A 27,516-nucleotide genomic window follows, 5' to 3' on the forward strand; every position below is an offset into this window, starting at 1 on the left:
CTCTGTATCCTCCGTTCCCTCTCTACCGTTCCCTCCATCCTCTATCTCTCTCTCTCTGTATCCTCCATTCCCTCTCTACCGTTCCCTCCATCCTCTCGCTCTCTCTCTCTCCTCCATTCCCTCTCTACCGTTCCCTCCATCCTCTCGCTCTCTCTCTCTCCTCCATTCCCTCTCTACCGTTCCCTCCATCCTCTCTCTCTCTCTACTCCATTCCCTCTCTACCGTTCCCTCCATCCTCTCTCTCTCTCTCCTCCATTCCCTCTCTCTACCGTTCCCTCCATCCTCTCTCTCTCTCTCTCTCTCTGTATCCTCCATTCCCTCTCTACAGTTCCCTCCATCCTCTCTATCTCTCCTCCATTCCCTCCATCCTCTCGCTCGCTCTCCTCCGTTCCCTCTCTACCGTTCCCTCCATCCTCTCTCTCTCTCTCTCTCGCTCTCTCTATCCTCCATTCCCTCTCTACCGTTCCCTCCATCTTCTCTCTCTCTCTATCCTCCATTCCCTCTACCTTTCCCTCCATCCTCTTTCTCTCTCTCTGTATCCTCCATTCCCTCTCTACCTTTCCCTCCATCCTCTCTCTCTCTCTATCCTCCATTCCCTCTCTACCTTTCCCTCCATCCTCTCTCTCTCTCTATCCTCCATTCCCTCTCTACCGTTCCCTCCATCCTCTCTCTCTCTATCCTCCATTCCCTCTCTACCGTTCCCTCCATCCTCTCTCTCTCTCTGTATCCTCCATTCCCTCTCTACCGTTCCCTCCATCCTCTTCTCTCTCTCTGTATCCTCCATTCCCTCTCTACCTTTCCCTCCATCCTCTCTCTCTCTCTATCCTCCATTCCCTCTCTACCGTTCCCTCCATCCTCTCTCTCTCTATCCTCCATTCCCTCTCTACCGTTCCCTCCATCCTCTCTCTCTCTCTGTATCCTCCATTCCCTCTCTACCGTTCCCTCCATCCTCTCTCTCTCTATCCTCCATTCCCTCTCTACTGTTCCCTCCATCCCTCCTCTCTCTCTCTCTCTCTCTCTCTCTCTCTCGCTCTCTCTCTCTATCCTCCATTCCCTCTACCTTTCCCTCCATCCTCTCTCTCTCTCTCTCTCTGTATCCTCCATTCCCTCTCTACCTTTCCCTCCATCCTCTCTCTCTCTCTCTCTATCCTCCATTCCTCTCTCTGTTCCCTCCATTCTCTCCATCTCTCTCTCTCTCTCTCTCTCTCTCTCTCTCTCTCTCTCTCTCTCTCTCTCTCTCTCTCTCTCTCTCTCTCTCTCTCTCTCTCTCTCTCTCTCTCTCTCTCTCTGTATCCTCTGTTCCCTCTCTACCGTTCCCTCCATCCTCTCGCTCTCTCTCTCTCTCTCCTCCATTCCCTCTTTACCGTTTCCTCCATCCTCTCTATCTCTCCTCCATCCTCTCGCTCGCTCGCTCTCCTCCGTTCCCTCTCTACCGTTCCCTCCATCCTCTCTCTCTCTCTCTCTCACTCTCTCTATCCTCCATTCCCTCTCTACCATTCCCTCCATCCTCTCTCTCTCTATCCTCCATTCCCTCTACCTTTCCCTCCATCCTCTCTCTCTCTCTCTGTATCCTCCATTCCCTCTACCTTTCCCTCCATCCTCTCTCTCTCTATCCTCTATTCCCTCTCTACCGTTCCCTCCATCTCTCTCTCTCTCTCTGTATCCTCCATTCCCTCTCTACCGTTCCCTCCATCCTCTCTCTCTCTCTCTCTACCCTCCATTCCCTCTACCTTTCCCTCATCCTCTCTCTCGCTCTCTCTCTCTCTCTCTATCCTCCATTCCCTCTACCTTTCCCTCCATCCTCTCTCTCTCTCTCTGTATCCTCCATTCCCTCTCTACCTTTCCCTCCATCCTCTCTCTATCCTCCATTCCCTCTCTACTGTTCCCTCCATCTCTCTCTCGCTCTCTCTCTCTCTGTATCCTCCATTCCCTCTCTACCGTTCCGTCCATCCCCTTCCCTCCATCCTCTCTCTCTCTCTCTCTCTCTCTCTCTCTCTCTCTCTCTCTCTCTCTCTCTCTCTCTCTCTCTCTCTCTCTCTCTTCCTCTCTCTCTCTCTCTCTCTCTCTCTCTCTCTCTCTCTCTCTCTCTCTCTCTCTGTATCCTCTGTTCCCTCTCTACCGTTCCCTCCATCCTCTCGCTCTCTCTCTCTCTCTCCTCCATTCCCTCTTTACCGTTTCCTCCATCCTCTCTATCTCTCCTCCATCCTCTCGCTCGCTCGCTCTCCTCCGTTCCCTCTCTACCGTTCCCTCCATCCTCTCTCTCTCTCTCTCTCTCTCTCTATCCTCCATTCCCTCTCTACCATTCCCTCCATCCTCTCTCTCTCTCTATCCTCCATTCCCTCTACCTTTCCCTCCATCTCTCTCTCTCTCTGTATCCTCCATTCCCTCTACCTTTCCCTCCATCCTCTCTCTCTCTATCCTCTATTCCCTCTCTACCGTTCCCTCCATCCTCTCTCTCTCTCTCTGTATCCTCCATTCCCTCTCTACCGTTCCCTCCATCCTCTCTCTCTCTCTCTCTACCCTCCATTCCCTCTACCTTTCCCTCATCCTCTCTCTCGCTCTCTCTCTCTCTCTCTATCCTCCATTCCCTCTACCTTTCCCTCCATCCTCTCTCTCTCTCTCTGTATCCTCCATTCCCTCTCTACCTTTCCCTCCATCCTCTCTCTCTCTCTCTCTATCCTCCATTCCCTCTCTACTGTTCCCTCCATCCTCTCTCTCTCTCTCTCGCTCTCTCTCTCTCTGTATCCTCCATTCCCTCTCTACCGTTCCGTCCATCCTCTCTCTCTCTCTCTCTCTCTATCCTCCATTCCCTCTCTACCGTTCCCTCCATCCTCTCTCTCTCTCTCTGTATCCTCCATTCCGTCTCTACCGTTCCCTCCATCCTCTCTCTCTCTCTCTGTATCCTCCATTCCCTCTCTACCGTTCCCTCCATCCTCTCTCTCTCTCTGTATCCTCCATTCCCTCTCTACCGTTCCCTCCACCCTCTCTCTCTCTCTGTATCCTCCATTCCCTCTACCTTTCCCTCCATCTCTCTCTCTCTCTCTCTCCTCCATTCCTTCTCTACCGTTCCATCCATCCTCTCTCTCTCTCTCTCTCTCTCTCTCTCTCTCTCTCCTCCATTCCCTCTCTGCCGTTCCCTCCATCCTCTCTCTCTCTCTCTCTGTATCCTCCATTCCCTCTCTACCGTTCCCTCCATCCTCTCTCTCTCTCTCCTCCATTCCCTCTCTACCGTTCCCTCCACCCTCTCTCTCTCTCTGTATCCTCCATTCCCTCTACCTTTCCCTCCATCCTCTCTCTCTCTCTATCCTCCATTCCCTCTCTACCGTTCCCTCCATCCTCTCTCTCTCTCTCTCTGTATCCTCCATTCCCTCTCTACCGTTCCCTCCATCCTCTCTCTCTCTCTATCCTCCATTCCCTCTCTACCATTCCCTCCATCTTCTCTCTCTCTCTCTGTATCCTCCATTCCCTCTCTACCGTTCCCTCCATCCTCTCTCTCTCTCTCTCTCTCTCTCTATCCTCCATCCCCCCTCTCTCTCTCTCTATCCTCCGTTCCCCCTCTCGTCCCTTCCCTCTCTACCCTCCATTCTCTTTTTACTCTATTTATATCCTCACTTCACTACCTCTACCCCTCTCTGTCTCTAACCACAATTTCCTCTCTACCTCCCTACCCTCACTTTTCTCTTTATACCCCCCTTCTCCTCCATCTCTCTCTATTCCACACACACCCACACACAATCTGGTTCTGAGCTGAGAAACCAAATGATTTCTAGCATGATTCCCGCTCACCTTACAGATCCAATAAATATGTGTATAAAACTGCTCACAGCATAGTAAGACCTATACTGTTTATAATGTAACACGTGAGAACAACAGAAGCTACTCCACAGTGGGTGATGCACAATTAACTAGGCAATTACTGTAAATTCCAACACACAGACACAAGTCTCGCTCTCTCTCTCTATTGCCAAAGTATGTGAAATAGATAAACAATACAAAATTAACAGTAATCATTACTCACAAATGTTCCAAATGAATAAAGACATTTAAAATGACATAATTCTACATTTTTTTAACCTTTATTTATCTAAGCAAGTCAGTTAAGAACAAATTCTTATTTTCAATGACAGCCTAGGAACAGTGGGTTAACTGCCTGTTCAGGGGCAGAACGACAGATTTGTACCTTGTCAGCTCAGGGATTTGAACTTGCAACCTTTCGGTTACTAGTCCAATGCTCTAACCACTAGGCTACACTGCCAACCCCAATACAGTGTTGTAACAATGTACAACTAGTTAAAGTACAAAAGGGAAAATAAAGAAACATAAATATGGGTTGTATTTACAATGGTGTTTGTTCTTCACTGGTTGCCCTTTTCTTATGGCAACAGGTCACACATCTTGCTGCTGTGATGTCACACTGTGGTATTTCACCCAGTAGATATGAGAGTTTTTCAAAATTGGATTTGAATTCTTTGTGGATCTGTGTAATCTGAGGGAAATATGTCTCTCTAATATGGTCATACATTTGGCAGGAGATTAGGAAGTGCAGCTCAGTTTCCACCTCATTTTGTGGGTAGTGTGCACATAGCCTGTCTTCTCTTGAGAGCCAGGTTTGCCTTCATTGGCTTTTCTCAATAACAAGGCTATGCTCACTGAGTCTGTACATAGTCAAAGCTTTCCTTAATTTTGGATCAGTCACAGTGGTCAGGTATTCTGCCGCTGTGTACTCTCTGTGTAGGGCCAAATAGCATTCTAGTTTGCTCTGTTTTTTTGTTAATTCTTTCCAATGTGTCAAGTAATTATCTTTTTGCTTTCTCATGATTTGCTTGGGTCTAATTGTGCTGTTGTCCTGGGGCTCTGTGGAGTCTGTTTGTGTACAAAGCCCCAGGACCAGCTTGTTCAATTCTCTCTCTCTCTCTCTCTCTCTCTCTCTCTCTCTCTCTCTCTCTCTCTCTCTCTCTCTCTCTCTCTCTCTCTCCTCCCATCTGTCTTGTTCTTCTCCTGGCTTCAGTCCATCCCTCTATCTATTTCACAATTAAGCCTTTCAAAGACCTGCAAATACCAACTCTATTAATATTTTACCCACAACACTGTAGCAAAGTGGCTATTGAATTCCCATACTGAACACACACACACACACACGCCTGTGAGGAGTTGTCTTTGGCCTGGGAGAGAGCTATAAAAAATTGATTATGCGTCATAGTGTCATTTCTCTCAAGGTCGCCACTCGCACTGGAGTGTGTCTGTGTATGTCTTTCTTTCTGTCTGTCTCTGTCTGTCTGTCTGTCTGTCTGTCTGTCTGTCTGTCTGTCTGTCTGTCTGTCTGTCTGCCTGCCTGTCTGCCTGTCTGCCTGTCTGTCTGTCTGTCTGTCTGTCTGTCTGTCTGTCTGTCTGTCTGTCTGTCTGTCTTTCTGTCTCTGTCTGTCTGTCTGTCTGTCTGTCTGTCTGTCTGTCTGTCTGTCTGTCTGTCTGTCTGTCTGTCTGTCTGTCTGTCTGTCTGTCTGTCTGTCTGTCTGTCTGTCTGTCTGTCTGTCTGTCTGTCTGTCTGTCTGTCTGTCTGTCTGTCTGTCTGTCTGTCTGTCTGTCTGTCTGTCTGTCTGTCTGTCTGTCTTTCTGTCTGTCTGTCTGTCTGTCTGTCTGTCTGTCTGTCTGTCTGTCTGTCTGTCTTTCTGTCTGTCTGTCTGTCTGTCTGTCTGTCTTTTGTCTGTCTGTCTGTCTGTCTGTCTGTCTGTCTGTCTGTCTGTCTGTCTGTCTGTCTGTCTGTCTGTCTGTCTGTCTGTCTGTCTGTCTAACACTTTGCTGGGTGATTGATGTGACTGTGGAAGCCCCACAATCCTTCACTGTCAGCTGGGAAGAGTTTGAGAAACGAGGGGAGGAGAAAGAGTGAAGGAGAAGATGGAGGGATTGGAAACCAGCCTAATCGATGGACAATATCTGAGAGGTAGAGAGGGACGGGAGGAATATAATTAATCATATACTATATTAGGATAAATTCATTTGTTTTATCTACAAAATATGTATGAAGATAATCGAGCATGTATCAAGACATTTTACCTGTAAAATCGGCAAAACTATATGCCAATGGTGTAACATGATTTCTACGACATTTTATAAGACAGAAAAACTGATCTCTCCATTCCTTCACATCGGTCTCTTCAGAGAATCCAGGTAGAGATGCTAGCAGTCAGAGGATCACAAACCAGCACAACACCTAATCTTTCCTTCGGGTTTAAAAAAAAGTAAAGATAAGAACATGTGTCACCTATCAAGATAAGAACACGTGCCGTATAATTTCCTTCAATGATATAAAATATCTCCCCCCGCAATCTGGAATGATTGGAATCATCTCTGCTGGGCTGATTTGATTAAGGTGAGCTGGAATGTACCAAAACAACAGGAGGAGGGAGGATCTGAAACAGCATTCTGTCAGTCATGGCTAAGACCCCTGGGAGACTTAAGCAAATCCAACGGCACATACACAGACACACGCACATGTGCACACACACACACTCTAAACGCATATCCATGTGGCTCATGCCATTTGCCTTCCAGAACTGATTTCCCAGGGAATTTCTCTGATGTCTCCATTCTGTATCAGTCTCCTGTATCTCCTGTATCTCCTGTATCTCCTGTAAGCTCCTGAGTGGAGCAACGGTCTCTAAGGCATTGCATCTCAGTGCTAGAGGCTACAAGCATTTCGCTACACTCGCATTAACATCTGCTAACCATGTGTATGTGACAAATAAAATTTGATTTGATCACTACAGACCCTGGTTCGATTCCAGGCTGTATCACAACTGGCCGTGATTGGGAGTCCCAAAGGGCGGTGCACAATTGGCCCGGGTTAGGTTTTGGCCGGAGTAGGCCGTCATTTTAAATAAGAATTTGTTCTTAACTGACTTGCCTAGTTAAATAAAGGTAAAAAAAATGTATAAATAAAAGATGTGCCTCCTGTATCAGCCTCCTGTGTCCGTCATGTACACCAGGAACTTAACGACATACACTGCAGGAACCAGATCTCACACAACACTTCTCCACTATCTGGGGATGTAGCTCTGTTATGTTAATGCTGTTCTCTTGCTGTATGGTCTAATTTCCTGCCCACTGCCAGATCACAGGCGGCAGGGAAATGTGTGTGTGTGACATGAAAAGGCCACAGCAGTAGGACTCTCCACAGGGAAATGTGTGTGTGTGTGACATGAAAAGGCCACAGCAGTAGGACTCTCCACAGGGAAATGTGTGTGTGTGTGACATGAAAAGGCCACAGCAGTAGGACTCTCCACAGGGAAATGTGTGTGTGTGTGACATGAAAAGGCCACAGCAGTAGGACTCTCCACAGGGAAATGTGTGTGTGTGTGACATGAAAAGGCCACAGCAGTAGGACTCTCCACAGGGAAATGTGTGTGTGTGTGACATGAAAAGGCCACAGCAGTAGGACTCTCCACAGGGAAATGTGTGTGTGTGTGACATGAAAAGGCCACAGCAGTAGGACTCTCCACAGGGAAATGTGTGTGTGTGACATGAAAAGGCCACAGCAGTAGGACTCTCCACAGGGAAATGTGTGTGTGTGACATGAAAAGGCCACAGCAGTAGGACTCTCCACAGGGACATGTGTGTGTGTGACATGAAAAGGCCACAGCAGTAGGACTCTCCACAGGGACATGTGTGTGTGTGACATGAAAAGGCCACAGCAGTAGGACTCTCCACAGGGACATGTGTGTGTGTGACATGAAAAGGCCACAGCAGTAGGACTCTCCACAGGGAAATGTGTGTGTGTGTGACATGAAAAGGCCACAGCAGTAGGACTCTCCACAGGGACGTGTGTGTGTGACATGAAAAGGCCACAGCAGTAGGACTCTCCACAGGGACAGCAGGTGACATTTTTACACTGAAAATGTCACCGTTTCCATTCATCAGCAAGCATACTGTACCATAATGTGTGTGTGTGTGTGTGTGTGTTTGTGTGTAGTTCTACCTTGCCCAGTCCGGGGGTGTCTTTGATCTTGCTGGCTGCCCGTAGCAGGCAGGGGGGGGCAGGGGAGGGGTGGTCTGCAGGGTCCCACTGAAGTTGGTGGGGAACAGAGGGGGGTCACACACCACTGGGGGGGGCACTGGGCACTGCTTCTTCTTCTTAGAAGACAGGTTCAACTTCTGGGCAGCTCTACAGGAGTGAGAGGGGAGAGATTTAAAACCAACATTTACCAACCATACAAACACAGCTACATTGTACATTGACTGTTGACTAAAAGAGAGCGGGAGAGAAAGAGAGAGTGTGAATGAGACAGACAGAGAGTCAGAGATGGAGAAAGAGGAGCAGGGAAATGTTTTCCCCTCGGACTGTAACAGAGCACAGAGTGTAAGCCATTGTGAGAAATGTGTGCTTAAAACAACTGTAGAGAGTGGATAAGTGGACGCGGTCGACTGGGAAACCAACACTAAACATAGTTGTTCCATGCCATCATGCCGCACCACTGCGGTAGCTCCATGTGCAATGTACTAATTGCTCATTCATGTTGCTAATTGGAGATGTATGACACGCCCAGAAGTAACACACACACAGTTTACCACAGCAGTAACACACACACACCACACACACAGTTTACCACAGCAGTAACACACACACAGGCAGTGACATCTGTAACTGGGAGGGGAACGCTGGCTCCTTTCATCTCCTTCAGTCCTAACAATCTTGTCTTCCTCCTCTTGTCTCTCATCTCCCATCCCTCTCCTCTCTCTTTCATTCCCTCTCCCTCTCCTCTCTCTTTCATTCCCTCTCCTCTCTCTTTCATTCCCTCTCCCATCCCTCTCCTCTTTCATTCCCTCTCGCTCTCCTCTCTCTTTCATTCCCTCTCGCTCTCCTCTCTCTTTCATTCCCTCTCGCTCTCCTCTCTCTTTCATTCCCTCTCCCATCCCTCTCCTCTCTCTTTCATTCCCTCCTCTCTCTTTCATTCCCTCTCCTATCCCTCTCCTCTCTCTTTCATTCCCTCTCCTATCCCTCTCCTCTCTCTTTCATTCCCTTTCCCATCCCTCTCCTCTCTCTTTCATTCCCTCTCCTCTCTCTTTCATTCCCTCTCACATCCCTCTCCTCTCCTCTCTCTTTCATTCCCTCTCACTCTCCTCTCTCTTTCATTCCCTCTCGCTCTCCTCTGTCTTTCATTCCGTCTCCCATCCCTCTCGCTCTCCTCTCTCTTTCATTCCCTCTCCTATCCCTGTTCTCTCCTGGATTGTCAAAAAATACCTAGCAATGCTAACATTAGCTACATAAAATCCGGTGCTCTCTACTGAATCTGAGCTAGCTACGACAACAAAAGGGTTTCCTACTAATTGTGTTCCTCCTTTAGGAATGTCATTGTTTTTCCAAGCTACTATGAACTCTACTCTTCATCAGCAACCATTGACAATGCATTGAGTAGAACACAGTCTGGCATCAGTTCTCAAGTCAAGAGGTCCTTATTGTGACGCAACAGGCAACTCACGAATAGTGGCTCGCTATGGCCTCTATGGGACCAGTGCTGATCTAGGATCAGTTCTGCCTATTAGATAATAGTATGGTTACATGGACAGGGGGGTGGGCTGATCCTCGATCAGCACTTGTACTTTGAGATGGTTTATAAATATGGGCCCGGCACGGACGTCACTGCTGTCACCACAGACACACAGGACGGGGAAAGGATTCACTTTCACAGTGGTTACCGATGCAAATACAGACATGGTTACTGACAGTAACAGATGCGTTACCGATGGTTACCGATGCAAATACAGACATGGTTACTGACAGTAACAGATGCGTTACCGATGGTTACCGATGCAAATACAGACATGGTTACTGACAGTAACAGATGCGTTACCGATGGTTACCGATGCAAATACAGACATGGTTACTGACAGTAACAGATGCGTTACCGATGGTTACCGATGCAAATACAGACATGGTTACTGACAGTAACAGATGCGTTACCGTTGGTTACAGATGCGATTATCAACACGGTTGATTCCATTGGTAACAGTTGCTGGTTAACAATGGTTACAGAGATAAAGTCATTGTCATGGCAGCCTGACTCACCCACTCAATCTATCAATACCCACAAGGTGCTCTTTTCAACTCTGTCTTCTTTATGAAGGCCTCCCTCTTTCTCCCTCCCTCATGCCCTCTCTCTTCACTTTGTCAAACGTCTCCCTCTCTCCCTCTACCTTTTCATCTCCCACTGACTGAGTTTCTTTCTTCCTTTGTAGAGTGTGTGTGTTTTTACAGTATACAGTAGGTATGTGTGTGTGCACCATGCGTGTGTGTGTTTTTACAGTATACAGTAGGTATGTGTGTGTGCACCATGCGTGTGTGTGTTTTTACAGTATACAGTAGGTATGTGTGTGTGCACCATGCGTGTGTGTGTTTTTACAGTATACAGTAGGTATGTGTGTGTGCACCATGCGTGTGTGTGTTTTTACAGTATACAGTAGGTATGTGTGTGTGCACCATGCGTGTGTGTGTTTTTACAGTATACAGTAGGTATAGTGTGTGTGTGCACCATGCGTGTGTGTGTTTTTACAGTATACAGTAGGTATGTGTGTGTGCACCATGCGTGTGTGTGTTTTTACAGTATACAGTAGGTATGTGTGTGTGCACCATGCGTGTGTGTGTTTTTACAGTATACAGTAGGTAGTGTGTGCACCATGCGTGTGTGTGTTTTTACAGTATACAGTAGGTATGTGTGTGTGCACCATGCGTGTGTGTGTTTTTACAGTATACAGTAGGTATGTGTGTGTGCACCATGCGTGTGTGTGTTTTTACAGTATACAGTAGGTATGTGTGTGTGCACCATGCGTGTGTGTGTTTTTACAGTATACAGTAGGTATGTGTGTGTGCACCATGCGTGTGTGTGTTTTTACAGTATACAGTAGGTATGTGTGTGTGCACCATGCGTGTGTGTGTTTTTACAGTATACAGTAGGTATGTGTGTGTGCACCATGCGTGTGTGTGTTTTTACAGTATACAGTAGGTATGTGTGTGTGCACCATGTGTGTGTTTTTACAGTATACAGTAGGTATGTGTGTGTGTTTTTACAGTATACAGTAGGTATGTGTGAGCACCATGCGCGTGTGTGTGAGCGTTGATTTATCTGCAAGGGAGGTGTGCATGTGTGTGTGTGTATGTATGTGTGTTTGTGTGTATATGTGTACGCGCGTGCGTGTCTTTGAGCGCAGGTTAAAGTATGAGGTCATCAAACCCCACCACGAGAGGCGCTTGCTGGAATGTTTAGTCTGTTGTCAAAGTTTCAGGAAGGTTGCCGTGGTAATTAAAACAAAACTTTTTCTGAGCAATAAAGTGTGTGTTTGTCTAAGGAATTGTGTTCCAGGGAAGTTGTGTGAAGTGCAAAGTGAGATAATTATGATGTCACTCATTAATGAGTGAAACCTCTCCTTCTCTCACTCCCTCCTTCTCCTCCGCCTCTTTCTTTCTCTCTCTCTCTATCCCTCCCTTACTCTCACTGACTAAACCTCTTTAATGATCTGGCAGGGTCTGACAATCTGAAAAGTTTCCTGAAAGCACCCACACATTTCTCTCACACATTTCTCTGTGAGAGCTGAAGCTAATTTTACCCCTGCTGTCCTATATAAACACAACGAGGTAATGTTAGCTACCACTAGCCCACACAGCTTAACCACTGCCGAGGGAAGGGAAGGTATATTACTAGAGACATTCCAAGTTTACCAGTAAAATACCAGAATTGTGGTATCTTTCAAGAACTTTATGTAATCTATCACAAGACATATCTGTGTCTCTGTGGATGGTTTGTCCTCTGACAAATCAACTGTACATTTCGGTGTTCCTCAAGGTTCCGTTTTAGGACCACTATTGTTTTCACTATATATTTTACCTCTTGGTGATGTCATTCGGAAACATAATGTTAACTTTCACTGCTATGCAGATGACAGCTGTACATTTCGATGAAACATGGCGAAGCCTCAAAATTGCCCTCGCTGGAAGCCTGTGTTTCAGACATAAGGAAGTGGATAGCTGCAAATGTTCTACTTTTAAACTCGGGCAAAACATGGGTGCTTGTTCTAGGTCCCAAGAAACAAAGAGATCTTATGTTGAATCTGACAATTAATCTTGATGGTTGTACAGTCATCTCAAATAAAACTGTGAAGGACCTCGGTGTTACTCTCGACCCTGATCTCTCTTCTGACGAACATATCAAGACTGTTTCAAGGACAGCTTTTTTCCAACTATGTAACATTGCAAAAATCAGACACTTTTCTGTCCAAAAATGATGCAGAAAAATGAATCCATTCTTTTGTTACTTCTAGGTTAGACTACTGCAATGCTCTACTTTCCTGCTACCCGGATAAAGCACTAAATAAACTTCAGTTAGTGAACACTAGAATCTTGACTAGAAGCAAAACATTTGATCATATTACTCCAGTGCTAGCCTCTCTACACTGGCTTCCTGTTAAGGCAAGGGCTGATTTCAAGGTTTTACTGCTAACCTACAAAGCATTAAATGGGCTTGCTCCTACCTATCTTTCCGATTTGGTCCTGCCGTACATACCTACACGTATGCTACGGTCACAAGACGCAGGCCTCCTAACTGTCCCTAGAATTTCTAAGCAAACAGCTGGAGGCAAGGATTTCTCCTATAGAGCTCCATTTTTATGGAATGGTCTTCCTACCCATGTGAGAGAAACAGACTCGGTCTCAACTTTTAAGTCTTTATTTAAGACTCATCTCTTCAGTAAGGTCCTATGATTGAGTGTAGTCTGGCCCAGGAGTGTGAAGGTGAACGGAAAGGCTCTGGAGCAACGAACCGCCCTTGATGTCTCTGCCTGGCCGGTTCCCCTCTCTCCACTGGGATTGAGTCACTGACGTGATCTTCCTGTCTGGGTTGGCGCCCCCACTTGGGTTGTGCCGTGGCGGAGAGCTTTGTGGGCTATACTCGGCCTTGTCTCAGGATGGTAAGTTGGTGGTTGAAGATATCCCTCTAGTGGTGTGGGGGCTGTGCTTTGGCAAAGTGGGTGGGGTTATATCCTGCCTGTTTGGCCCTGTCTGGGGGTATCGTCGGATGGGGCCACAGTGTCTCCCAACCCCTCCTGTCTCAGCCTCCAGTGTTTATGCTGCAGTAGTTTGTGTCGGGGGTTAGGGTCAATCTGTTATATCTGGAGTATTTCTCTGTCTTATCCGGTGTCCTGTGTGAATTTAAGTATGCTCTCTCTAATTCTTTCTTTCTTTCTCTCTCTCGGAGGACCTGAGCCCTAGGACCATGCCTGAGGACTATCTGGCCTGATGACTCTGTCCCCAGTCCACCTGGCCCTGCTGCTGTTCCAGTTTCAACTGTTCTGCCTGCGGCTATGGAACTCTGACCTGTTCACAGGACGTGCTACCTTGCCCATGACCTGCTGTTTTCAACTCTCTAGAGACAGCAGGAGCGGTAGAGATACTCTGAATGATCGGCTATGAAAAGCCAACTAACATTTACTCCTGAGGTGTTGCACCCTCAATTACTCCTGACCTGTTGCACCCTCAACAACCACTGTGATTATTATTATTTGACCCTGCTGGTCATCTATGAACATTTGAACATCTTGGCCATGTTCTGTTATAATCTCCACCCGTCACAGCCAGAAGAGGACTGGCCACCCCTCATAGCCTGGTTCCTCTCTAGGTTTCTTCCTAGGTTCTGGCCTTTCTAGGGAGTTTTTCCTAGCCACCGTGCTTCTATACCTGCATTGCTTGCTGCTTGGGGTTTTAGGCTGGGTTTCTGTACAGCACTTTGAGATATCAGCTGATGTAAGAAGGGGTTCATAAATACATTTGATTTGATCTCGTGGCCATTTTGGGTACTTCTGATTTTTACAGGCATCTGTAATTATCTCTAGCCCCTATCACATGTCAAATATATGAAATGATTTAATAAGATTACTTAAATAAAAAACTGTAAAACATGATCCTAAATATAATCAGTGAAAGAGTTGCTGAGTTAATTGAAAAATAATGCCATTATTGATTAGATGCCTTTTCATTAATTGGCCGATTTTCTCTTGAACTATATGGCCTACTAGAAACTAATGGAAAAAATGGAAACCGGTATAAAAAAATGTATACGAGTTATCCCTCTCTCACAGCTCTCTCCTACCCATCCCATCCCTCCACACCTTCTCATTTCCCTCTCTCCTACCCTCCACACCTTCTCATATCCCTCTCTCCTACCCTCCACACCTTCTCATATCCCTCTCTCCTACCCTCCACACCTTCTCATATCCCTCTCTCACAGCTCTCTCCTATCCTCCCATCCCTCCACACCTTCTCATATCCCTCTCTCCTACCCTCCACACCTTCTCATATCCCTCTCTCCTACCCTCCACACCTTCTCATATCCCTCTCTCCTACCCTCCACACCTTCTCATATCCCTCTCTCCTACCCTCCACACCTTCTCATATCCCTCTCTCCTACCCTCCACACCTTCTCATATCCCTCTCTCCTACCCTCCACACCTTCTCATATCCCTCTCTCACAGCTCTCTCCTACCCTCCCATCCCTCCACACCTTCTCATATCCCTCTCTCCTACCCTCCACACCTTCTCATATCCCTCTCTCCTACCCTCCACACCTTCTCATATCCCTCTCTCACAGCTCTCTCTCATACCCTCCCATCCCTCCACACCTTCTCATATCCCTCTCTCCTACCCTCCACACCTTCTCATATCCCTCTCTCCTACCCTCCACACCTTCTCATATCCCTCTCTCACAGCTCTCTCTCCTACCCTCCCATCCCTCCACACCTTCTCATATCCCTCTCTCACAGCTCTCTCTCCTACCCTCCCATCCCTCCACACCTTCTCATATCCCTCTCTCACAGCTCTCTCTCCTACCCTCCCATCCCTCCACACCTTCTCATATCCCTCTCTCACAGCTCTCTCTCCTATCCTCCCATCCCTTCACACCTTCTCACATCCCTAATTCACAGCACTCTCTCCTACCCTCCCATCCCAAATTCACAGCACTCTCTCCTACCCTCCCATCCCTAATTCACAGCACTCTCTCCTACCCTCCCTCTCTCCTTCCTTCCATCTCATCAGCAGTGAAGAGTATCTATGGAACACTGGTGACTAAAACTGCACCTGGACTCCCAGACAGCCCCTCCTTCCTTTCCTCTCTTTCATCTACTCATCCCTCTCCAAGGGCTGCACCTCCACACAGATATAAGATACTGTAGGTGAGATAGAGAGAGAAACTGAATGAAAAGAGGAAGAACAAGAGAAACAGAAGATAGAAGAGGACATAGGGAGATTTGGGATGGAGCACCACCTGAGAAACACATGATGGTAAACTGACAATACACTACACATGATGGTAAACTGACAATACACTACACATGATGGTAAACTGACAATACACTACATCACTCTAAACATGATGGAAAACTGACAATACACTACATCACTCTAAACATGATGATAAACTGACAATACACTACATCACTCTCTACACATGATGGTACACTGACAATACACTACACATGATGGTAAACTGACAATACACTAAACATGATGGTATACTGACAATACACTACACATGATGGTAAACTGACAATACACAACATCACTCTAAACATGATGATCAACTGACAATACACAACATTACTCTAAACATGATGATAAACTGACAATACACAACATTACTCTACACATGATGATAAACTGACAATACACTACATTACTCTACACATGATGATAAACTGACAATACACTACATTACTCTACACATGATGATAAACTGACAATACACTACATTACTCTATACATGATGATAAACTGAAAATACAATAATACATTACTCTACACATGATGGAAAACTGACAATACACTACATCACTCTCTACACATTATGGTAAACTGACAATACACTACATCACTCTCTACACATTATGGTAAACTGACAATACACTACATCACTCTCTACACATGGTAAACTGACAATACACTACACATGATGGTAAACTGACAATACACTACATCACTCACTACACATGATGGTAAACTGACAATACACTACATCACTCTCTACACATGATGGAAAACTGACAATACACTACATCACTCTAAGCATGATGATAAACTGACAATACACAACATTACTCTACACATGATGGTAAACTGACAATACACTACATCACTCTAAACATGATGGTAAACTGACAATACACTACACATGATGGTAAACTGACAATACACTACACATGGTAAACTGACAATACACTACATCACTCACTACACATGATGGTAAACTGAAAATACACTACATCACTCTCTACACATGATTGTAAACTGACAATACACTACACATGATGGTAAACTGACAATACACTACACATGATGGTAAACTGACAATACACTACACATGATGGTAAACTGACAATACACTACATCACTCTCTACACATGATTGTAAACTGACAATACACTACACATGATGGTAAACTGACAATACACTACACATGATGGTAAACTGACAATACACTACACATGATGGTAAACTGACAATACACTACATCACCCACTACACATGATGGTAAACTGACAATACACAACATCACTCTAAACATGATGATAAACTGACAATACACAACATTACTCTACACATGATGATCAACTGACAATACACAACATTACTCTAAACATGATGATAAACTGACAATACACAACATTACTCTACACATGATGATAAACTGACAATACACTACATTACTCTACACATGATGATAAACTGACAATACACTACATTACTCTACACATGATGATAAACTGACAATACACTACATTACTCTATACATGATGATAAACTGAAAATACAATAATACATTACTCTACACATGATGGAAAACTGACAATACACTACATCACTCTCTACACATTATGGTAAACTGACAATACACTACATCACTCTCTACACATTATGGTAAACTGACAATACACTACATCACTCTCTACACATGGTAAACTGACAATACACTACATCACTCTAAGCATGATGATAAACTGACAATACACAACATTACTCTACACATGATGGTAAACTGACAATATACTACACATGATGGTAAACTGACAATACACTACATCACTCACTACACATGATGGTAAACTGACAATACACTACATCACTCTCTACACATGATGGTAAACTGACAATACACTACACATGATGGTAAACTGACAATACACTACATCACTCTCTACACATGATGGTAAACTGACAATACACTACACATGATGGTAAACTGACAATACACTTCACATGATGGTAAACTGACAATACACTACACATGATGGTAAACTGACAATACACTACATCACTCTCTACACATGATGGTAAACTGACAATACACTACACATGATGGTAAACTGACAATACACTACACATGATGGTAAACTGACAATACACTACACATGGTAAACTGACAATACACTACACATGGTAAACTGACAATACACTACACATGATGGTAAACTGACAATACACTACATCACTCTCTACACATGATTGTAAACTGACAATACACTACACATGATGGTAAACTGACAATACACTACACATGATGGTAAACTGACAATACACTACATCACTCTCTACACATGATGGTAAACTGACAATATACTACACATGATGGTAAACTGACAATACACTACACATGATGGTAAACTGACAATACACTACATCACCCACTACACATGGTGGTAAACTGACAATACACTACATCACTCTCTACACATGATGGTAAACTGACAATACACTACACATGATGGTAAACTGACAATACACTACATCACTCACTACACATGATGGTAAACTGACAATACACTACATCACTCACTACACATGATGGTAAACTGACAATACACTACATCACTCTCTACACATGATGGTAAACTGACAATACATCACTCTCTACACATGATGGTAAACTGGCAATACACTACATCACTCTCTACACATGATGGTAAACTGACAATACACTACATCACTCTAAACATGATGGTAAACTGACAATACACTACATCACTCTCTACACATGATTGTAAACTGACAATACACTACACATGATGGTAAACTGACAATACACTACACATGATGGTAAACTGACAATACACTACATCACTCACTACACATGATGGTAAACTGACAATACACTACATCACTCACTACACATGATGGTAAACTGACAATATACTACACATGATGGTAAACTGACAATACACTACATCACTCACTACACATGATGGTAAACTGACAATACACTACATAACTCTCTACACATGATGGTAAACTGACAATATACTACACATGATGGTAAACTGACAATACACTACACATGATGGTAAACTGACAATACACTACATCACCCACTACACATGATGGTAAACTGACAATACACTACATCACTCTCTACACATGATGGTAAACTGACAATACACTACACATGATGGTAAACTGACAATACACTACATCACTCTCTACACATGATGGTAAACTGACAATACACTACATCACCCACTACCCATGATGGTAAACTGACAATACACTACACATGATGGTAAACTGACAATACACTACATCACTCTCTACACATGATGGAAAACTGACAATACACTACATCACTCGAAGCATGATGATAAACTGACAATACACAACACTACACATGATGGTAAACTGACAATACACTACATCACTCACTACACATGATGGTAAACTGACAATACACTACATCACTCACTACACATGATGGTAAACTGACAACACACTACATCACTCTCTACACATGATGGTAAACTGACAATACACTACATCACTCACTACACATGATGGTAAACTGACAATACACTACATCACTCACTACACATGATGGTAAACTGACAACACACTACATCACTCTCTACACATGATGGTAAACTGACAATACACTACATCACTCTAAACATGATGGTAAACTGAAAATACACTACATCACTCTCTACACATGATTGTAAACTGACAATACACTTCACATGATGGTAAACTGACAATGCACTACACATGATAGTAAACTGACAATACACTACACATGATGGTAAACTGACAATACACTACATCACTCTCTACACATGATTGTAAACTGACAATACACTACACATGATGGTAAACTGACAATACACTACACATGATGGTAAACTGACAATACACTACATCACCCACTAAACATGATGGTAAACTGACAATACACTACATCACTCTCTACACATGATGGTAAACTGACAATACACTACACATGATGGTAAACTGACAATACACTACATCACTCTCTACACATGATGGTAAACTGACAATACATCACTCTCTACACATGATGGTAAACTGACAATACACTACATCACTCTCTACACATGATGGAAAACTGACAATACACTACATCACTCTAAGCATGATGATAAACTGACAATACACAACACTACACATGATGGTAAACTGACAATACACTACATCACTCACTACACATGATGGTAAACTGACAATACACTACATCACTCACTACACATGATGGTAAACTGACAACACACTACATCACTCTCTACACATGATGGTAAACTGACAATACATCACTCTCTACACATGATGGTAAACTGACAATACATCACTCTCTACACATGATGGTAAACTGACAATACACTACATCACTCACTACACATGATGGTAAACTGACAATACACTACATCACTCTCTACACATGATGGAAAACTGACAATACACTACATCACTCTAAGCATGATGATAAACTGACAATACACAACATTACTCTACACATGATGGTAAACTGACAATACACTACATCACTCTCTACACATGATTGTAAACTGACAATACACTACACATGATGGTAAACTGACAATACACTACACATGATGGTAAACTGACAATACACTACATCACTCACTACACATGATGGTAAACTGACAATACACTACATCACTCTCTACACATGATGGTAAACTGACAATATACTACACATGATGGTAAACTGACAATACACTACACATGATGGTAAACTGACAATACACTACATCACCCACTACACATGATGGTAAACTGACAATACACTACATCACTCACTACACATGATGGTAAACTGACAATACACTACATCACTTACTACACATGATGGTAAACTGACAATACACTACACATGATGGTAAACTGACAATACACTACATCACTCTCTACACATGATGGTCAACTGACAATACACTACATCACTCTCTACACATGATGATAAACTGACAATACACTACACATGATGGTAAACTGACAATACTCTACACATGATGGTAAACTGACAATACACTACATCACTCTCTACACATGATGATAAACTGACAATACACTACACATGATGGTAAACTGACAATACACTACATCACTCTACACATGATGATAAACTGACAATACACTACACATGATGGTAAACTGACAATACACTACATTACTCTCTCCACATGATGGTAAACTGACAATACACTACATCACTCACTACGCATGATGGTAAACTGACAATACACTACATCACTCTACACATGATGATAAACTGACAATACACTACACATGATGGTAAACTGACAATACACTACATTACTCTCTACACATGATGGTAAACTGACAATACACTAGATCACTTACTACACATGATGGTAAACTGACAATACACTACATTACTCTACACATGATGGTAAACTGACAATACACTACATCACACTACACATGATGGTAAACTGACAATACACTACATCACACTACACATGATGGTAAACTGACAATACACTACATCACTCTAAACATGATGATAAACTGACAATACACTACATCACTCTAAACATGATGATAAACTGACAATACACAACATTACTCTACACATGATGATAAACTGACAATACACTACATTACTCTACACATGATGATAAACTGACAATACACTACATTACTCTACACATGATGATAAACTGACAATACACTACATCACTCTAAACATGATGGTAAACTGAAAATACAATAATACATTACTCTACACATGATGGTAAACTGACAATACACTACATCACTCTACACATGATGGTAAACTGAAAATACACTTCACATGATGGTAAACTGACAATGCACTACACATGATGGTAAACTGACAATACACTACACATGACAGTAAACTGACAATACACTACATCACTCTCTACACATGATGGAAAACTGACAATACACTACATCACTCTAAGCATGATGATAAACTGACAATACACAACATTACTCTACACATGATGGTAAACTGACAATACACTACATCACTCTAAACATGATGGTAAACTGAAAATACACTACATCACTCTACACATGATGGTAAACTGACAATACACTACACATGATGGTAAACTGACAATACACTACATCACCCACTACACATGATGGTAAACTGACAATACACTACATCACTCTCTACACATGATGGTAAACTGACAATATACTACACATGATGGTATACTGACAATACACTACACATGATGGTATACTGACAATACACTACACATGATGGTAAACTGACAATACACTACATCACTCTAAGCATGATGATAAACTGACAATACACAACATTACTCTACACATGATTGTAAACTGACAATACACTTCACATGATGGTAAATTGACAATACACTACACATGATGGTAAACTGACAATACACTACACATGATGGTAAACTGACAATACACTACATCACTCACTACACATGATGGTAAACTGACAATACACTACATCACTTACTACACATGATGGTAAACTGACAATACACTACACATGATGGTAAACTGACAATACACTACCTCACTCTCTACACATGATGGTCAACTGACAATACACTACATCACTCTCTACACATGATGATAAACTGACAATACACTACACATGATGGTAAACTGACAATACTCTACACATGATGGTAAACTGACAATACACTACATCACTCTCTACACATGATGATAAACTGACAATACACTACACATGATGGTAAACTGACAATACACTACATCACTCTCTACACATGATGATAAACTGACAATACACTACACATGATGGTAAACTGACAATACTCTACACATGATGGTAAACTGACAATACACTACATCACTCTCTACACATGATGGTAAACTGACAATACACTACACATGATGGTAAACTGACCATACACTACATCACCCACTACACATGATGGTAAACTGACAATACACTACATCACTCTCTACAAGTGATGGTAAACTGACAATACACTACATCACTCTCTACACATGATGGTCAACTGACAATACACTACATCACTCTCTACACATGATGATAAACTGACAATACACTACACATGATGGTAAACTGACAATACACTACACATGATGGTAAACTGACAATACACTACATCACTCACTACACATGATGGTAAACTGACAATACACTACATCACTTACTACACATGATGGTAAACTGACAATACACTACACATGATGGTAAACTGACAATACACTACATCACTCTCTACACATGATGGTCAACTGACAATAAACTACATCACTCTCTACACATGATGATAAACTGACAATACACTACACATGATGGTAAACTGACAATACTCTACACATGATGGTAAACTGACAATACACTACATCACTCTCTACACATGATGGTAAACTGACAATACACTACATCACTTACTACACATGATGGTAAACTGACAATACACTACACATGATGGTAAACTGACAATACACTACATCACTCTCTACACATGATGGTCAACTGACAATACACTACATCACTCTCTACACATGATGATAAACTGACAATACACTACACATGATGGTAAACTGACAATACACTACATCACTATACACATGATGATAAACTGACAATACACTACACATGATGGTAAACTGACAATACACTACACATGATGGTAAACTGACAATACACTACATCACCCACTACACATGATGGTAAACTGACAATACACTACACATGATGGTAAACTGACAATACACTACATCACCCACTACACATGATGGTAAACTGACAATACACTACATCACTCTCTACACATGATGGTAAACTGACAATACACTACATCACTCTCTACACATGATGGTAAACTGACAATACACTACATCACTCTCTACACATGATGGTCAACTGACAATACACTACATCACTCTCTACACATGATGATAAACTGACAATACACTACACATGATGATAAACTGACAATACACTACACATGATGGTAAACTGACAATACACTACATCACTCACTACACATGATGGTAAACTGACAATACACTACATCACTCTCTCCACATGATGGTCAACTGACAATACACTACATCACTCTCTACACATGATGATAAACTGACAATACACTACACATGATGGTAAACTGACAATACACTACACATGATGGTAAACTGACAATACACTACATCACCCACTACACATGATGGTAAACTGACAATACACTACCTCACTCTCTACACATGATGGTAAACTGACAATACACTACATCACTCTCTACATATGATGGAAAACTGACAATACACTACACATGATGGTAAACTGACAATACACTACATCACTCACTACACATGATGGTAAACTGACAATACACTACATCACTGTCTACACATGAATGGTAAACTGACAATACACTACATCACTCTCTCCATATGATGGAAAACTGACAATACACTACACATGATGGTAAACTGACAATACACTACATCACTCTCTAAACATGATGGTAAACTGACAATACACTACATCACTCACTACACATGATGGTAAACTGACAATACACTACATCACTCTACACATGATGGTAAACTGACAATACACATCACACTAAACATCACTGTCTACACATGATGGTAAACTGACAATACATCACTCTCTACACATGATGGTAAACTGACAATACACTACATCACTCTCTACACATGATGGAAAACTGACAATACACTACATCACTGTCTACACATGATGGTAAACTGACAATACAATACATCACTGTCTACAAATGATGGTAAACTGACAATACACTACACATGATGGTAAACTGACAATACACTACATCACTCTCTACACATGATGGAAACTGACAATACACTACATCACTCTAAGCATGATGATAAACTGACAATACACAACATTACTCTACACATGATGGTAAACTGACAATACACTACATCACTCTCTACACATGATTGTAAACTGACAATACACTTCACATGATGGTAAACTGACAATACTCTACATCACCCACTACACATGATGGTAAACTGACAATACACTACATCACTCACTACACATGATGGTAAACTGACAATACACTACATCACACTCTACACATGATGGTAAACTGACAATACATCACTCACTACACATGAATGGTAAACTGACAATACACTACATCACTCTCTACACATGATGGTAAACTGACAATACACTACATCACTCTCTACACATGATGGTAAACTGACAATACATCACTCACTACACATGATGGTAAACTGACAATACACTACATCACCCACTACACATGATGGTAAACTGACAATACACTACATCACTCACTACACATGATGGTAAACTGACAATACACTACATCACTTACTACACGTGATGGTAAACTGACAATACACTACATCACTTACTACACGTGATGGTAAACTGACAATACACTACATTACTCTACACATGATGGTAAACTGACAATACACTACATTACTCTACACATGATGGTAAACTGACAATACACTACACATGATGGTAAACTGACAATACACTACACATGATGGTAAACTGACAATACACTACATCTCTCTCTACACATGATGGTCAACTGACAATACACTACATCACTCTCTATACATGATGGTAAACTGACAATACACTACACATGATGGTAAACTGACAATACACTACACATGATGGTAAACTGACAATACACTACATCACTCACTACACATGATGGTAAACTGACAATACACTACATCACACTCTACACATGATGGTAAACTGACAATACATCACTCACTACACATGAATGGTAAACTGACAATACACTACATCACTCTCTACACATGATGGTAAACTGACAATACACTACATCACACTCTACACATGATGGTAAACTGACAATACACTACATCACTCACTACACATGAATGGTAAACTGACAATACACTACATCACTCACTACACATGATGGTAAACTGACAATACACTACATCACCCACTACACATGATGGTAAACTGACAATACACTACATCACTCACTACACATGATGGTAAACTGACAATACACTACATCACTTACTACACGTGATGGTAAACTGACAATACACTACATCACTTACTACACGTGATGGTAAACTGACAATACACTACATTACTCTACACATGATGGTAAACTGACAATACACTACATTACTCTACACATGATGGTAAACTGACAATACACTACACATGATGGTAAACTGACAATACACTACATTACTCTCTACACATGATGGTAAACTGACAATACACTACATCACTTACTACACGTGATGGTAAACTGACAATACACTACATTACTCTACACATGATGGTAAACTGACAATACACTACATTACTCTACACATGATGGTAAACTGACAATACACTACACATGATGGTAAACTGACAATACACTACACATGATGGTAAACTGACAATACACTACATCTCTCTCTACACATGATGGTCAACTGACAATACACTACATCACTCTCTATACATGATGGTAAACTGACAATACACTACACATGATGGTAAACTGACAATACACTACATCTCTCTCTACACATGATGGTCAACTGACAATACACTACATCACTCTCTACACATGATGATAAACTGACAATACACTACACATGATGGTAAACTGACAATACACTACATCTCTCTCTACACATGATGGTCAACTGACAATACACTACATCACTCTCTTCTATACATGATGGTAAACTGACAATACACTACATCACTCTCTACACATGATGATAAACTGACAATACACTACACATGATGGTCAACTGACAATACACTACATCACTCTCTATACATGATGGTAAACTGACAATACACTACATTACTCTCTACACATGATGGTAAACTGACAATACACTACATCACTCTCTACACATGATGGTAAACTGACAATATACTACACGATGGTAAACTGACAATACACTACATCACTTACTACACATGATGGTAAACTGACAATACACTACATTACTCTACACATGATGGTAAACTGACAATACACTACATCACTCTCTACACATGATGGTAAACTGACAATACACTACATCACTCTACACATGATGATAAACTGACAATACACTACACATGATGGTAAACTGACAATACACTACATCACTTACTACACATGATGGTAAACTGACAATACACTACATCACTCTCTACACATGATGATAAACTGACAATACACTACACATGATGGTAAACTGACAATACACTACACATGATGGTAAACTGACAATACACTACATCACTCTCTACACATGATGATAAACTGACAATACACTACACATGATGGTAAACTGACAATACACTACATCTCTCTCTACACATGATGGTCAACTGACAATACACTACATCACTCTCTACACATGATGGTAAACTGACAATACACTACATCACTCTCTACACATGATGGTAAACTGACAATACACTACATCAAACTAGAGGTCGACCGATTAATCGGAATGTCCGATTAATTTGTGACGATTTCAAGTATTCATAAGGCCGATTTTGCCTATATATATTTTTTTTTACAACTTTATTTAACGAGGCAAGTCAGTTAAGAACACATTCTTATTTTCAATGACGGCCTAGGAACAGTGGGTTAACTGCCTTGTTCAGGGGCAAAACGACAGATTTTTACCTTGTCAGCTCGGGGATTCAATCTTGCAACCTGACGGTTAACTAGTCCAACGCTCTAACCACCTGCCTCACAAGGAGCCTGCCTGTTATGCGAATGCAGTAGAAGCCAAGGTAAGTTGTTAGCTAGCATTAAACCTATCTTATAAAAAACAATCAATCACTCATAATCACTAGTTAACTACACATTGTTGATGATATTACTAGTTTATCTAGCGTGTCCTGCGTTGCATATAATCGATGCGGTGTGAATTTGCGAAAAAGGACTCGTTGCTCCAACGTGTACCTAACCATAAACATCAATGCCTTTCTTAAAATCAATACACAGAAGTATATATTTTTAAACCTACATATTTAGCTAAAAGAAGGGTTAGCAGGCAATATTAACCAGGTGAAATTGTGTCACTTCTCTTGCGTTTATTGCACGCAGAGTCAGGGTATATGCAACAGTTTGGGCCGCCTGGCTCAATGCGAACTAATT

General features: G+C 42.3%; 1 protein-coding gene across 1 annotated transcript in view; it reads right to left on the reverse strand.

The window, feature by feature from the left end:
- LOC112242486 (kinesin-like protein KIF26B) overlaps positions 1 to 27,516 on the reverse strand; it is a gene marked incomplete at its 3' end in the record, with an annotated part of 214,475 nt that overhangs the window by 47,016 nt on the left and 139,943 nt on the right. Inside the window, 2 exon segments of the mRNA XM_042319261.1 lie at positions 7,973 to 8,037; positions 8,040 to 8,158. Coding sequence (XP_042175195.1) covers positions 7,973 to 8,037; positions 8,040 to 8,158 — 184 coding nt within the window.

The sequence above is a fragment of the Oncorhynchus tshawytscha genome, unplaced genomic scaffold (assembly GCF_018296145.1).
Source record: "Oncorhynchus tshawytscha isolate Ot180627B unplaced genomic scaffold, Otsh_v2.0 Un_contig_1824_pilon_pilon, whole genome shotgun sequence".
Lineage (NCBI taxonomy): Eukaryota > Metazoa > Chordata > Actinopteri > Salmoniformes > Salmonidae > Oncorhynchus > Oncorhynchus tshawytscha.